Below are 14787 nucleotides of genomic sequence, written 5' to 3'. Positions count from 1 at the left end.
AACAAAACATATGTAGTTTTATGTTTATGGGTGTCCATGCGCCGTTGATGCAAAATTGAGTCATATCGAGAATCATCAAGTCTGCCCACTCCACCTTAGTCTTCCAAGAGATTTGCAAGACAGTTCATAATTCAATGCAATAACACATAAATAAGTCGACAACTTCAATGAATGTATCTTGAGTATAAATGTAAATGTAGTTTTGACATGTTTGCACCAAGGATAAAGATGATTTGAATGAGAAAAAGGAAATATTCAACACGGTCCACGAGTGCCTACTGCCTAACTCAAATCTGCAAACACATGCTCGAAAACCTCATCTAAAGACAAGGATGGACCCTGGTTCTTGCATCCTCAAATATCCATTGGGGCTACGCCTTCATCAGTAGAACCACCCTGCTCAGCTGCAGCCTCCTGTCTTGCAGCAGCATCAGGTTCAGCGGCAGGACCTTCTTGCTCTCCCGCAATCTCAAAGGCATCAATCATTTGTTGTACAGTTCCATGATCCAAAATATGGAACGGCTCCCCAACCCCTATCACAGCAACTGTACATATTGAGCTTTTTAGAGTTTCTCCTTGCAGGGTCTCCCTTATTGCCATAAGAGCATCTTTGACCAGATCATCCCTTGTGGAGTCCATAAAGTTCTCAAACCTGCGCTCCAAGTATGTCTTTGCAGCTTGTGATCTTGATCCAATGGCAAAAGCTTGGTATTCAAAATAATTTCCACTTGGGCAGTTATAGTAGAGATGAGCCCCAGATTCATCCAAGCCAGCCACCAACAAGCCAACACCATAAGGTCTTTTCCAAGAGCGTTGGGTGCAGACCTGCCACCAAAACACAAGCATTTCCCCTTTTCAATTTCACAAACAAATAACATTATTATGCTTCTTTTAAAATAAAACTGTTTAACTTTCAAGAAATCCAGTAGGATTAGTGTTCCACTAGAAATTGCTATCTTTAGCATCAACTATGTTTCATTTAATTGTGGTTAAAAATAAAACAACACAAAATAAAAAAGAAAACTCACTACATTATTGAGAGAAGATTTATCAAACAAAAATCTTGTTTAATACTGAGATGACATACAAATAACATTAGACCTTCAAATATGTAACTGAATTAAGAACATGCCCCTAATACTTTTGAGAAATATACAAAACTTGAGCAGCAAATTGAACGGGAAAGCACAGGATACTAAGAAAAGAAAGAAAAGATAAACATCAAAGGCTTCCACACCGTTTTAAATAACTATCAAAGAGGCATATGAAAACATAGAGCATCTATCAAACTTACCATTACTAGCTTTAGCCAACCTCAAAGGCTTGACATCACTTAATGCAGAAACACTAACAACCTCAACTCTTACATCAACAACTATACAGATTCCATATCAAGTAATCATGAGAAAGTTGGAAAAATGATACTTGACCACATAACCCCAGTGCAACTAAACCTGAGCACGTGAAGGTATGCCAAGCTCTTTGAGTTTGGTGCCGAAACCATTAACTCATTCTAACCTAAATCGAGCTTCTATTCTAATACCCTCTCAATCATTCAATTAATGGAAGCCCAAGCAAGGTAGCAAAATGGTCATTGGCAGGCATTCATAACCGCCAATAATCTCGCCAAATTATCCTTTTTATTGCATAATCTATTGCCTGTTTTATATCCTGAAAATCACAACTTGATGCCAGGTACACTCAAACTCTTACCAAGTAAAGCTAACTCACTAATGGTATATATAGACCATAAGATGGAAATTCCCGCAGTTGTAACCTTTTCGTATTTGCATCTATTAATCCTCATTATCCATTTCATTTTCGTCTATTCTAGATAGCACGGTCGGAAAATATTTTATGTTATTAATCATCGACAAGTTCAGCAATAATGTAAATGGGTAGTGCTATTTACTTATAGTTTCCACATTACTTAATCTATCAATGGTTCCTACACAATAGCCCTAAATGTGAGCTAATTTTCATTTAAGTCTATAACCGATTCTGCAGCTTTATTTATTTCAAAGCATTTCTCGAAATCCTCATACTTGTCAAGAATTCAGCAAAGACCTAATTAGGGTTTAAAAGATTAGGCAATTTCCCATTTCTAAATAAAAATAAAAATAAAAAATCAGCATCTCCCATAAGTTGAACTACACTAAAAATAAAGGTCAATTTTTTTATAGAAAAAGTTTAAAGATTGGAGATTTTAAGAAATGAAAAAGACCTGCGCTTTATCTGCGAGCTGGACGACGAGTCTCCCAACAGGGAGCGGCGACTCGTACGTGAAGCTGTAGGTGATACACTCGTTTCGCATGTACCGAGAGAGCACGCGACCATCGGCGGTGAGACCGGCGATGGCGACACCGATGTGGTCGTCTACTTTGAAGATCTTCTTCTGGTGAGAAGACAACTCGGAGTTAGCCTTGTTGACGCAACCCAAGACCACATGGGTCTTGGATCGGAGCCCGATAGCCGCCGAGCCCTGCTTCACAGCCTCCATTGCGTACTCCACTTGGAACAACCGCCCCGCTGGGCTCCATGTAGTCACGTCCGTATCGTACTGGTTCCTGAACATTTTCCTCTATGTCACCGTTTCAATTGCTAGTTTCTTCCACTGCAAAACTTGCTTTCCCTCTCTCCCTATGTCTCCCTGACTGTATTTTAAGAGGGTTTTTCTTCTGTTTTTTCTTCTTCTTCAAGTGAACACCAAAACGAAACGAAGCCCCTTGGATGGTTCGGTTCTTCCCCGTAAATCCGACTTGGATCACTCAACAAGTAGATGGGGCAATAGCCCTGTAATATTTTGGGTCACGTAATCACTAAATGGGCAAACAGGCCTGTAGTATTTGATTCACGCAGTTTGTAAATGAGCTGTGAGGCCTGATATTTGGATAGTAAAATACGCCACGATGAGACCTAGATTTGTTAAAGAATCGAATTATTTGTTTTAATTTAAACTAAAATTTATTAAATAAATTTTGGTATAATTTTAAATTTGTTTAAATTTTAGATTAAACTTTGAGCAAAAAATTTAAAGTTCGAATTTAACTTTGCTCAATCTAAATTTATATATATAAATTTTTTATTTTTATGTATATAAATTAAATATAATCTCATTAAAATTAATTTAATTATATTTTTTAATTTTTATTATATAAATTAAGTTTAATTGATAAAATTAAATTTTATTTTTTTAATTTAAGTCAGATTTAAAAAAATTTTGAGATTAAAAATTTTAAACAAAAAACTTAACATATATTCTATTAATATTAAGAATGAATGACCATGAACGCCTTTAGATGGGGCTGTGATATTTGGGAAAATGGCCTGGAATCATTGGTCTAGCGGCCAGCTCTGGGTATAATGCTCCCAAATCATTAATCGTTCTAAGACTGATTTTCAGATTTTTCACTTACTTCCTATATTATAAAAATATAAAATTTTTTACATGAGATTACTGCTTATGGGCTCTCTTTCTTTTCACTTTTATATCACTTTCTCATTATTTAATTTTCATATTTACTTACGATTTGATTATTAGAGAGCATACCCTTAAGACAACCAACAGTGAAGAAAAAATATCAATAATCTAATAATGTAATATTTATATTTTAAATATATATTTAATAAAAAATTTTATCAAATACGAATATCAAACAAGTATTATATAACCAATCTTTGTTCTTATATCTAATATTTTAAATTTATACTTTTTTTTAAAATTTATTACTTATACTCATCTTCATTTAAATAAAAAATCAAAATTTTTTATCCGATATTAGTATGGTGAATAACTACGAATGACTTTATCTTTAACAAATCATCGATGAAATAAAATCTTTAGATAATAAAAGATGGGAGATTCAAATCAATATCTTAGCATCACTCTATGATGATATTTAATTATTTATATAGTTACTTATAATATATTTGTATTTTGCAAAATTTGATAGTAGATGAAAATAGTATACTATTTCTTTGATGGTTGTTAAGGCCAAAATGGCTGAGCTGATAGATGGTAGTCACACTGTTGAGGAATTAGTTGAGAACAAAAGCAGTAATCCAAAAGAGAAAAAGAGGAAAAGCAGAAATGCAGAAATCTTGTATTGGCCTCTCTACTTTTATGCGTCGGATCACTTTCACTAAAATTAGTCTCCTCGAATCATAATTCATAAAGAACTTTACTTTCTCGGATTCTCCAGACATAGATCACAAAGATTGATTTTCTTTTTTGAGCTTTTTAAGATATTCCATGTTAGTTTTCTATCAAATGTATTCTAAAGAAACTCAGCGGGCAGAAGTTTGTTATGGGTTCTATCTTCGGTGCATGTCCCTTCCATGCAAGATTGTCTTTGGTTAAACCAAATTTCTGAATCACCTTGGGAGAAAGTAGTAGCGGCAGAGCTAATAGGGTTCACGTAAATGGTTAAGATTTAAGATATGTATAAAATATTTATGTTCAAATTTTACAATCTCTTATTAGTTAGTAATATGTAAGTTTCAAAATTTTTTAAAACAATAAAAAAAATCTGTAAATCTTTGAACTTAAAAGATAGAATAAATTTTTTTACTCTTAAATATAAATATATTGTATTAAAACTAAAGATTTAATACAATATATTTATATTTTACATATTTAACACGAAAATAAATTATACGAATGGATTATTTATCAAATCTAAAATTTTAAAATATAATGAAAGAAAGAAATATACGATAGAAGCTATCAAAATAAGAGAGGCTAATTTCAAATGGCAAAACGACCTTAAGCCATCTTATTTGGACGAGTCATAAAAGACCAAAATGATAAGAGTAGGGAAAAGCTATTCATAATTTGATCCTTTTACTTTAAATTATTAAAGAGGTCCAAACTTTCAAACAAAATTTTAATCTTTTAACGATCTCTTATCCTTTTTTATTTCTCAAATGGGGACATTTGTTGGGTTCATAAACACAAAATCTTCTTCGAAAAGACAGCTAAACCATCATTTTTCATAAGCTTTCACACTACTTGTTGGCTGTAATTTCATACATTTGGAGCCAGCACTGCGGAAAGCTGGAGATCATTACAAAAGAGATGTACTACTACTATAACTACCAGATACTTGACTCGAGTCTAACCAAACAAGCTTGGAATGGCAAACTCACCTACTCATCCAACCAAGCCTCGTCATCGACTCTTGGTGGGGAACTGAGGTAGGGGCCAAGGGGCCCAATAATTCCTTGGTTGACAAGTGTTTTTTACCCACGATACTTTTTATGTCTGATAATTTTAAATACAATAAGATAATAGAATATAAAAATATATAATTTAAAATTTTAATAAAAATTATAAATAAATTTAATAAAATAAAAATATATATTTTATATTTTTATATCAATATAATTTATAATTTTTATATAAAATACATATAAATATATAAAATTTTTAATATTTTATTCGACCAAAATAAATAAATATCTAGCGGATCAGGGGGATTCCGTCTTTCTCATTATTGAGGATTGGATTGTTAAGTAATTGCCTTATATAAATATATATATTAATCATATGAGTTAAAAAAAATTGTCAAACCAAATTAGAAACAAAAATTTTCAAATTTTGTCCCAGAGCAGCCAACAGCTGTTTGCTTTGGAACATGAAGCCATTTTCACAATTCCTAGTTTCATACTTCCAAAACTACCTCTGTCATCTCACACAAAATGCCCAAACTATCCTTAATTGACCACCGGGTCGGCGTCGATGATTGGTGGCAGGTTGTAACCTGGAAGGAAGACATTCTGGTAAAACGACAACAGACAAAACTGAATAGTGACAGCCAGATGTAAACTCACTCACCTCTCAGTCTCACAACACTCCACCGGCTACTGCCGGTCACTTTGGTTTGATCTTTCCCTCCATCTTGTTCAACTATCGGCCCTTTCTTTCTTTTTTCTTGAATGTCGTACACTGACAAATATACCCCATTTTATAAATATATTTTTCTTCTTCTCCTCATTTTCTCGTTTCATTTTCTCGTCCTCAGTCTTCTCCTTTCCGTGTCTTGTACTCTGCACACCATTTTTTTCTCTGCTGATCTGAAAAACAAACCCTAAAGTTTGTTTTTTTCTTTTTTTGATTCCAATGGAATACCAGAGAGCTTCGGCTGCTACGGCTTTCTCTAAGAAACTTAGTAATGGTCACAGCTTCAACGGTAAAAACATGTACGACGGCGTTTTTGGTGGTCAAAGTAAGGTAGGATCGAGAGTTGAAGATTATGAGGAGATATTTGGTGGCGGTTCCGGTTCTTCGATTCCGGTTCTTGATGCTCCTGAGCTGAACGAGAGGAAGTTCTCAGTCGATGTTTCGAGCTCGAAACTTGATTATTCCAACATTTTTGGCAGTTTTGGAGACTTTGATTTTGTTGTTTCTCATGATGAATTCATTGCTAAGCCAGCAAGAGATAAAAAGTAAGTTTTTTTTTTTCTTTTTTTCTTTTAAGAAAGCCAATAAGGTGATAGGGCGTGTTTGGAAGTTGAAAGAAGTTACCTTTTTATGCAGAGGTAATACCTTTCATGGCTTACCGAAGACGAAACACACCCTTCTTGTTTAAACTGTTTGTTACGAGGTTTGATGATTGAGAACAGCTGTATTGGAACTCTATGGCCTTGTTCTTTTAAAAAAAGTTTTAATTTGAGCCCATTGTGGAATTCTAAATTTATTAGAAAGTGTTATTGTTAGCTTTTATATGTGGAAAGATTGAACCCGAGTTAATTGAATTTGTAGGACACCAACTGAGACAAGATCAGATTCAGAGGGGTCATTCTCGTATCCTTCGACCATTCCTGTGGGGAATCAAGTTTTGTCGGGTGATCAAACCTACCATGAATCTGGTAATGGTGTGAAGCAGTTCAAAATGTCAATTAATAAAAGCAGCCCTGGAAGCAAAAATGGGACAAATGGAACAACACATGTAGCTCAGCTTCATGCTGTTCCTGGTTACATTTGTTTAGTTGATGAAAGAATCACTCCATCAAGTGACAAGCCAGTTCCCTCTGTTGTAAATGAGCCATGCCAGACCAACAATTTTGGTGAGAGGGTAATGGAAGGCTTGCAGTGTAAGAAACCGGTGTCCAATGTTCCACCTAGTGGTGTTAATAAACAGACTTCGAAAGGTGTTAATGAATTGCATAGCGAATCTAGAAGTAATGGATATGATTTTAATGATGTATTATTTGGTTCTAATGATGTTGGCCGTAGAACACCTCCTTCGAAAGTGACACGAGCTTCAAGCATGTTAAATAACATGGGTGGTAGTAAACGTAATTCTTTGAAGTTCTGGGTATCCAGGAGTCATTCTTTAGATGATGATGCAGGTGTTTTGACTCCCCCTTACTTTGATGATGAAGTGGATGCAAATTCAGTTGCTGCTACTTCTGCAGCTGCAGTGAAGAAGGCGATAGAGGAGGCCCAAGCCAGGTTAAAAATCGCAAAAGAAATGATGGAAAGAAGAAAAGGTCATATAGGTCATGGCAAACCAAGCTTTAATGGTAGTTTGAAAGCTAAGGAAAGAACGATGGGTAAAGATACTGTCAAACAAAATAATTTCAGTCAAGATAAGGCTCAGGAGACATGTGAAAAGATATTGTCTGTACAAACTTCTGCTGGAGTAGGAAAGCAAAATGTGATGAAAGTTTGCCAAGTGGCCGTTGAATCAGAAGAGAGGGAGAAAAGTTTCATTGCCAGGGAAGCTGCAGGAGGAACTTATGCTAAGAATTTCATGTCATCACAAGCTGATTGCAGGCAAGAAGTGGAAAAAATGGAAGCAGTAAAAGAGGGAGAAAGAGAAGATGATGCAATGCAGGCTCTGAATAATTATGAAGGAGAAGAGATGAAAATCATTGAAAAACCAGAAAAATATGGTGAGAAATCAAAACATGTTGAAGATGCACAGGAGTATGAGAGGAAACCAGATGCATCAAAAGAGTTATGCCGTAAGGAAGCATGTCTGCACAAATTGAAGCCAGATGTAGAGTTTGATGATCGGAAAGAAGAAACTGAACTAAGATTTTCTGAGCATTGGGAAGAAACTGAAGAGAATTGTGAAAGAAAATTGAAAGATCCAGAGAAACCGACAGAAGATGAGAGAAAAATTGAAATGCAAGAATTAAAGGATACTGATAATCTGGAGAGACCAGCAGTTGCTCAGGAATGGGTAGATACGGAGGAGAAATACAAGCATATGCTTAAACAGGAAGAAAATGGTTCTGCTTTAAGAGATGTTTTTGAGAAGGAAGAGAATGAGATGCTACTACAAGATGTGTCTATACGGAAAGAGTTTGAGAAGATATATGAAGAGGCTTTTGAGATATTGGAACTGGAGAGTGAACAGAGGGAACATAAAGAGGCTCGTGCACCAGAAGAAAACAATGAAGAAGAAGAAGAAGATGCTTGCAATAGAGAAGACAATGAGCAGATATCAGACAAAATGGAGAATCCAGAAATAATTGATCTTAGGCATATTGATTTTGATTATGACGAAGAAAGGAAGAGGAGACTTGAAGAAAACAGTGATTCATTGGGGAATGAGGTATTTATGGAGGCGGAAGAGAATGAAGAATTGTTTAAAGATGCTTATCAGATGGGGAATGAGGAATTTATGGAGGCTGAAGAGAATGCAGATTTGTTTAAAGATGCTTATCAGATAGAAGCGGTGGAGGAGGGACAAAAAGAGGCTCTTGAGAGGCTGGGAACTGAAGAGATGCAAAAACAGAGTGATAAAAAAGCAGATGAGATGACAGAAGCAAGAGAAGATGCTATAGAATGCTGTCAGGAAGATCTTGAAGCAGCTAATGATGAACACAATGACAATGAAATCAACAACCTATGTGAAACTCTGGAACCCTCAATTAATGAAGACGGCAGTGAAAAAGAGGCTCCTGAGAGGCTGGGAACTGAAGAGATGCAAAAACAGACTGATCAAAAAGCAGATGAGATGACAGAAGCAATAGAAGAGGCTATAGAATGCTGTCACGAAGATCTTGAAGCAGCTAATGATGAATTCGATCACAATGAAAGCAACAACCTATGTGAAACTCTGGAACCCTCAATTAATGAAGACAGCAGTGAAAAAGAGGCTCCTGAGAGGCTGGGAACTGAAGAGATGCAAAAACAGACTGATCAAAAAGCAGATGAGATGACAGAAGCAAGAGAAGATGTTATAGAATGCTGTCAGGAAGATCATGAAGCAGCTAATGATGAATACGATGACAATGAAATCAACAACCTAGGTGAAATTCTTGAACCCTCAATTAATGAAGACAGCAGTGAAATGACTGCCGAGCTGCTTGTAAATGAAGAAAATGGAGGGATAGCAGAAGGAAGTAAAGCTTATAGTGAATGTAAAGAAACTAGAAGAGATTCAGAAGCAGTTGAAGTAGATAATGACTTGGAGGAAAGCCTAGCATTTGATAAGGCTGACTTGGTTGAAAGCAACTTGAAACTCAATGAGATTGAGCAGCAAAAGGAAAATACAAAGGAGGCTTTTGATTTTTACAGGTGCGATATAGATATTGATACAGCAGACGTAACTTTTGAGCAAAACCAATATGAGCAGCATTCCAGAGAGTGTGAAATAATCTGGGCCATGGAAAAGAATGTTGAAGAACTGGTTTGTGAATCAGAAGAAGACGCCAGGGAGGCTGAATTTGGGTTGAAACAAGAAGAGAACAAGTATAACTTTGAATTCTCTGATGAGGAAAGGTTGGTTGATTCTCAGCTACATTGTAAATTTGGAGAGAAACTTGAAACCACACACGTAGCTTATGACACTGAAACAAGCCAAAGTGCAGAATACAATGAGAGTCATCATGAAACCTTGATGAAGGAAGAGAGGGAAACCAAAATTTCTTGTCAGGGAGAAGTTAAGCTAGTGAAGGAACAACAAAGAAGAGTAGATGAAACAAAAGAGAGGGAAAGGGAAAGAGAAAAGGAGAGAATAGCTGTTGAAAGAGCAATTCGTGAAGCTCGTGAAAGAGCCTTTGCAGAAGCCCGTGAAAGGGCTGTCGCTGGAAGAACAAATGTAGAAGCACGGCGTAAGGTAGGGCGTGAAGCCCAAGGAGAGTCCACCAAACCTTCTGCAGGGGCCAATGATAAGACTATTATGGAAGCCAAACTTAAAGCTGAGCGTGCTGCGGTAGAGAGAGCAACTGCAGAGGCCCGGCAGCGTGCCCTAGAGAAAGCGTTGTCCGAGAAGGCTTCCTTTGGAGCCAGAAAACAGGCTGAAAAGTTCTCTGATGCAAAGCAGAGTTTCCAATCTAATGTGAGTGTCTCTTTGTTCATGCATTTATCTTTCCTGTTAATTTTGGAGCTTGTTTTTGGATGGAATGGAAGGGCAAAGAAATGATTAATAGAATCTTTTGCAGGACTCACATTACAAAGGCTCATGTCCTCCTGCAACTGGCAAATATCCTGATTCTACAAATCAGAGTGGTACGTAGCAAAAAAGGGGAAAAAAATTATGAATATTAGATTACTTATTTGGGGGAAAAAAAATCTTGAATCCTGAATCATCTCTATTTTGCTTCATGAAGGTTCAAACTCATCTGAGGGGTTGGATCGAGCTACTGGTGAGTTAACTCAAAGATGTAAAGTTGACTTGGAAAAGCATCAAAGGACGGCAGAACGAGCAGTATGTCTTCTGCTCTCTTTGTTCTCGACTATCCCTTTTTCTTACCCCACCCCCTAACCCCTGTTGAGGATGTCAGCACAATTATTTCCAGATAGTTGAAAAGCTCACCTTTTTTCTTTTTGTGGGTTGGGTTTTTCCAGGCCAAAGCTCTTGCAGAGAAGAACAAGCGTGATATTCTTGCTCAGAAAGAACAAGCTGAAAGAAATGTAAATATCCATTCAAATGAAATTAGAAATCCTTTGCAATTATGAGGAAGGCTTCGGTTCTTGTCTAACAGTTTGGATCCTAATTTATATTGCAGAGGTTAGCGGAAACTCTGGATGCTGAAGTCAAAAGGTGGTCAAGTGGGAAGCAGGGAAATATTCGTGCACTACTATCTACATTACAATACGTATGTAACAGCTTTTCATTTGTGTACATAAGTTTCTCTCCACATGAATCATTCTGCTTCTATTATATATCGTTATCCATTTAGGACAACACTTGGATCAGTGGCCCTGGTCTCTGGATTGGCCGAGGTTTTCCTTCCCAATTGCTATTAGTTTTAGTTTAGTTTCTGATAGTGTGAATAAATATTGTGGAAAAGTATCATAGGATCATAGGATTAGATCTTTGATAATTTATATGGGCATATATGTATGTGAAATTGTCGTCGGAGGGAGTTAAGCTTTCGGCTTTGCTGCTAAGGGGCTTTTCGTTTAAGTGAAATTTTACATTGCCGGCAGATCCTTGGCCCAGATAGCGGTTGGCAGCCGATACCACTGACAGATGTCATAGCCACTGCAGCCGTAAAGAAAGCATACAGAAAAGCTACGCTTTGTGTTCATCCTGACAAGTTGCAGCAACGAGGTGCAAGCACACAGCAAAAATACACTTGTGAGAAAGTTTTTGATCTTCTAAAGGTTTGGCTCAACTCTTAAGTAATTTATTTCTTATACAAAGTGAAGGAAACGAGAAAACAAAAGAGAAAATTTCAGTCGTTTTTATCACATTCTTACCGTACAATCCCATTACAAAATGATTTGCATTTAACTTTTATATGATCCCAATTCTGTTTAATCCCCAGGACGCGTGGAACAAATTTAGTGCAGAAGAACGGTAGAGATTCACTTTCGTGGAGGCTACAATGATGGTTCCCTCCCTAGTACACGAAGAAAGGACATTTAGTTGCCCAAGAGAGAAAGATGTTGGTAACAGATTATTGACAGTCTAGCAATGTACTGCTATTGAAATTGGATGAAAATATTTGATAAATTTAAACCAGAATTAAAAGTTTCAATGCCCTAATACCCATGAAAGAAGTTAGAAACTCAACTCAAAGGTTTTTGAGTTCGAATCTGATCTGAAAAGTGGAATTCCAGAAGTAACACACCGTAGTTGATTTTCATGCAAACATTGAAGCACTTGCCTTTAAGAATGCAACATTGCCATGAAATCATACCAAGTAGATGAAGCATTGTAGCATTTTGTGCATGCATTCGATTTTCTGCTTGTGGGAAGACGATGCAACCATCAGACGCAGTCACTTTTAACTCCACTTTCTGCAGGCAAATAATGCATGAAATAAGCTTTGGGGCCTGTATCTTCATAAGAGCTTCATCAATCTGCATTGTGTATGCAAATCAATCAAGACGTAAACATGATTGAGATTGACAGACAAGGCAAGAAATTGGATGAGCAAAATGAATAAACAAGGGCATGGAGATTAGGTAAGATAATGCAGAAGGTTGCTCCACTCTAGAACTGAATCATTAATAATAGATAAAAAGATGATTGACTATGAGAAGCAGCCACTTCATGTTAAGGTATGTATAATTCAAAAATCTAATTAAAATCCACACAACCAGCTCAATCATAATTCAGGCAGAGAACTTCTCATTATAAATTTCGCAGCATGATCTGAATCAAGCAGTTGGAGATGGCATAGTCAAACCCAATATTGGGATCAATTAGGAATGGCAGTATGAACTTAGCTTCCCTATCACTTAATGACAATGTTGATATCAATATATTGAACGAATCTTTTGCTAAAACACAGCTGAAATCCTTGAAACACTTGATGACAATTGGCAGCCTCTTCCTTTTGCCCCATACTAGCCCACACATCTGAATATACAACATCAGCATCTTTAAGTGCTTCCTTTGGATCATTTGTAATCTCAATCTTGCTGATCCCAGCTTGTTGTGCCTTCTCAACAGTCCCTTTATCAGGCTCAAACCCTATAGGGCAGGTGCAGACAAAATGGAAAGGAACAACTGAAGCCAGCAACAGCCAAGAGTGCACAATATTGTTTCCACCCCCGACATAGACAACATGAAATTTGCATTCATATCAAACCACAGTTAAATCATACAACCGGATATTAGATTCACAATATAGAAGCCAGCAAACAAAGGTGAAATAGTTAGTAAAGACACCTTTGTTCCTTCCAACCAGCCAATGTGTTCAATAATTGTGCGAGAATCAGCCATAATTTGACAAGGGTACTTATAATCGGTCAAGCCATTAACAACAGGTACTGTAGCAAATTCAGCCAAATCAAGAATGTCTGGTGACAGAAAAGATAACCAAATTGCATCTTTAAGCATAAAATTTTACAAAAATTAAAAAGTTTCTCATTAAAAAAGTGCATCAAATATATGAACTTTAAAGCAATCCTCTGCTTCCCTTTATGGCCTTCAAATAACACCACCCTTGGATATAATTACTTGAAAGAAAAAACTCACCATCATACCTGATGAGCAAAGACACGTGCCACAATAATGTCATTATAGCAAGATAAACGTCACGAGTTTCCTCAGGTTTACCCATCTGGATATCATTCAGACCCAAATATATAGCATGACCTCCAAACAAGAAAAACCCAGTCTCAAATGAAACCCTTATCCTCATTGATGGCTTCTCAAAAATCATGGCCATAGTCTTCCCCTTAAATGGAACAAACGACCTGATCTTAGCAGAGCATTGACCTCTTCAGCCCTGTCTAATATCTTCAATATGGAGGCTTTATCAACGTTTCCAATATGCAAAAAAATCCTTCATCTCCCCTTTTGCTATAAAATAACAAACAAAATGAAGAAGAGTCCAATAAACTAATGTCAATTCTATGCAATCTTTGCATTCAAAAATTTGAACTTGCAAGAGTTTTTGATACATTCAGTATTTGATTAATTCCATATTCTAACCAATTTTAGCCAATAAAGAAAAAATACTAAAAATTCAAAAGCTTTTTTTTTATAGGAAAATTCAAAATTTTAATTATAGAGAAGCATATAAAGCCTACATTATTGAAAAACATAAAAATTTATTTATCTAATGAACATTTCCATTATTAGGTCAAAATTATAGCAACATGCAAACCCTAAATTCCATGCACAATCACCAAATTAACTTCCCAAACAAATCGTGAGAAACTGCTTATCCAATTTCGAAACAAAGGGTAGTTAGCCAAAAGACTGAAGGCGAAAAGAAAAAACGAACCTGTCCCATTGACGGAGGAAGAAGGTGGTGACGTGGAAGAGGAGGCCTGGCTAGAGATGTGGTTTCGGCGGACTGACGTAGGAGAAGCGAATGAAATGCGAAAAGATCGGAGAGCTCCGCCGGAGAAGGAGAAGGAGCCGGTGGCAGAGAGTGGGAAGTTGTGTGTTCTGAATGTGCAGTGGCCAGAGATCGCCGCCATTATTTTTGGTGGGAAAGGCCAAAAAGCTAAGGGCCAGTCCAGGCCTCTCCATGTATTTAAATATATATATTTTTTTTCGAAAATTAAATAAATCAAAAATACTTTTTATGTTACTAATATTTAAAAAATTTTCTAAATTTATAATTAAATAATAATATACTACTTTTTCCGTCTCAAATTGATAATCTCGCATTGAGTTTCAAGGAATTTTTTAAAAATTTAATTTTGATGTATATAAGATTAAATTTTTAATTTTTTTATAAATTTATTATTTCATTATTTTTAATTTTAAAAAGTTAAAAAATCATTAAAAGTAATTTTAAATAAAAATAAGAGATTTAAATGTTTTAAAAAGTAAAAAATATATAATTTTGAATCATTTAAAAAATAAATAAAAACTGAGACAGAAAAAATATTATCTTAAACAAATGAAAATATCC

General features: G+C 35.9%; 3 protein-coding genes across 4 annotated transcripts; 1 reads left to right on the top strand and 2 right to left on the bottom strand.

Moving 5' to 3' along the window:
• Positions 1-163: 163 nt before the first annotated feature.
• LOC111309295 (proteasome subunit alpha type-1-B-like) lies at positions 164-2766 on the bottom strand. The gene is made up of 2 exons (XM_022908378.2): positions 2225-2766; positions 164-825 (listed from the first exon to the last, which is right to left on the bottom strand). The coding sequence occupies exons 1-2, from the start codon at positions 2573-2575 to the stop codon at positions 355-357; spliced, it is 822 nt and encodes a 273-aa protein (XP_022764113.2). The 5' UTR covers positions 2576-2766; the 3' UTR covers positions 164-354.
• Positions 2767-5568: 2802 nt separating this feature from the next.
• LOC111309055 (uncharacterized) lies at positions 5569-12058 on the top strand. The gene is made up of 8 exons (XM_022907914.2): positions 5569-6447; positions 6764-10298; positions 10402-10468; positions 10570-10667; positions 10808-10873; positions 10969-11058; positions 11393-11569; positions 11734-12058. Exons 1-8 carry the CDS (start codon positions 6122-6124, stop codon positions 11767-11769), a joined length of 4395 nt encoding a protein of 1464 aa, XP_022763649.1. The 5' UTR covers positions 5569-6121; the 3' UTR covers positions 11770-12058.
• Positions 11571-14289, bottom strand: LOC111309117 (ornithine transcarbamylase, chloroplastic-like). Of its 2 annotated transcripts, none has more exons than XM_089758095.1 (5): positions 14149-14289; positions 13395-13721; positions 13086-13216; positions 11983-12271; positions 11571-11808 (listed from the first exon to the last, which is right to left on the bottom strand). In XM_089758095.1, exons 2-5 carry the CDS (start codon positions 13585-13587, stop codon positions 11789-11791), a joined length of 633 nt encoding a protein of 210 aa, XP_089614221.1. In that variant the 5' UTR covers positions 13588-13721; positions 14149-14289; the 3' UTR covers positions 11571-11788. The 2 variants fall into 2 exon arrangements, with proteins under 2 accessions (XP_089614221.1, XP_089614222.1); XM_089758096.1 differs by having other exon boundaries at positions 13086-13186.
• Between the last annotated feature and the right edge of the window lie 498 nt (positions 14290-14787).

This window comes from Durio zibethinus, chromosome 3 (genome assembly GCF_047325235.1).
Source record: "Durio zibethinus cultivar Kanyao isolate XHJ-2024 chromosome 3, ASM4732523v1, whole genome shotgun sequence".
Classification (NCBI taxonomy): Eukaryota; Viridiplantae; Streptophyta; class Magnoliopsida; order Malvales; family Malvaceae; genus Durio; species Durio zibethinus.
Note: the sequence above shows the minus strand (reverse complement) of the source record. Positions and strands in the feature narration are given on the sequence as shown.

Coding starts and splice junctions, on each gene's coding strand:
- LOC111309295 (XM_022908378.2), bottom strand. CDS start 2,575: ATGTTCAGGAACCAGTACGATACGGACGTGACTACATGGAGCCCAGCG. Junction 826..2,224: donor AGCTCGCAGATAAAGCGCAG/GTCTTTTTCATT, acceptor TTTTGGTGGCAG/GTCTGCACCCAACGCTCTTG.
- LOC111309055 (XM_022907914.2), top strand. CDS start 6,122: ATGGAATACCAGAGAGCTTCGGCTGCTACGGCTTTCTCTAAGAAACTT. Junction 10,299..10,401: donor AGCAGAGTTTCCAATCTAAT/GTGAGTGTCTCT, acceptor AATCTTTTGCAG/GACTCACATTACAAAGGCTC. Junction 11,570..11,733: donor AAGTTTTTGATCTTCTAAAG/GTTTGGCTCAAC, acceptor TTTAATCCCCAG/GACGCGTGGAACAAATTTAG.
- LOC111309117 (XM_089758095.1), bottom strand. CDS start 13,587: ATGGCCATGATTTTTGAGAAGCCATCAATGAGGATAAGGGTTTCATTT. Junction 13,217..13,394: donor TTTGCTCATCAGGTATGATG/GTGAGTTTTTTC, acceptor TTCTGTCACCAG/ACATTCTTGATTTGGCTGAA. Junction 11,809..11,982: donor TCGAACTCAAAAACCTTTGA/GTTGAGTTTCTA, acceptor TTCGTGTACTAG/GGAGGGAACCATCATTGTAG.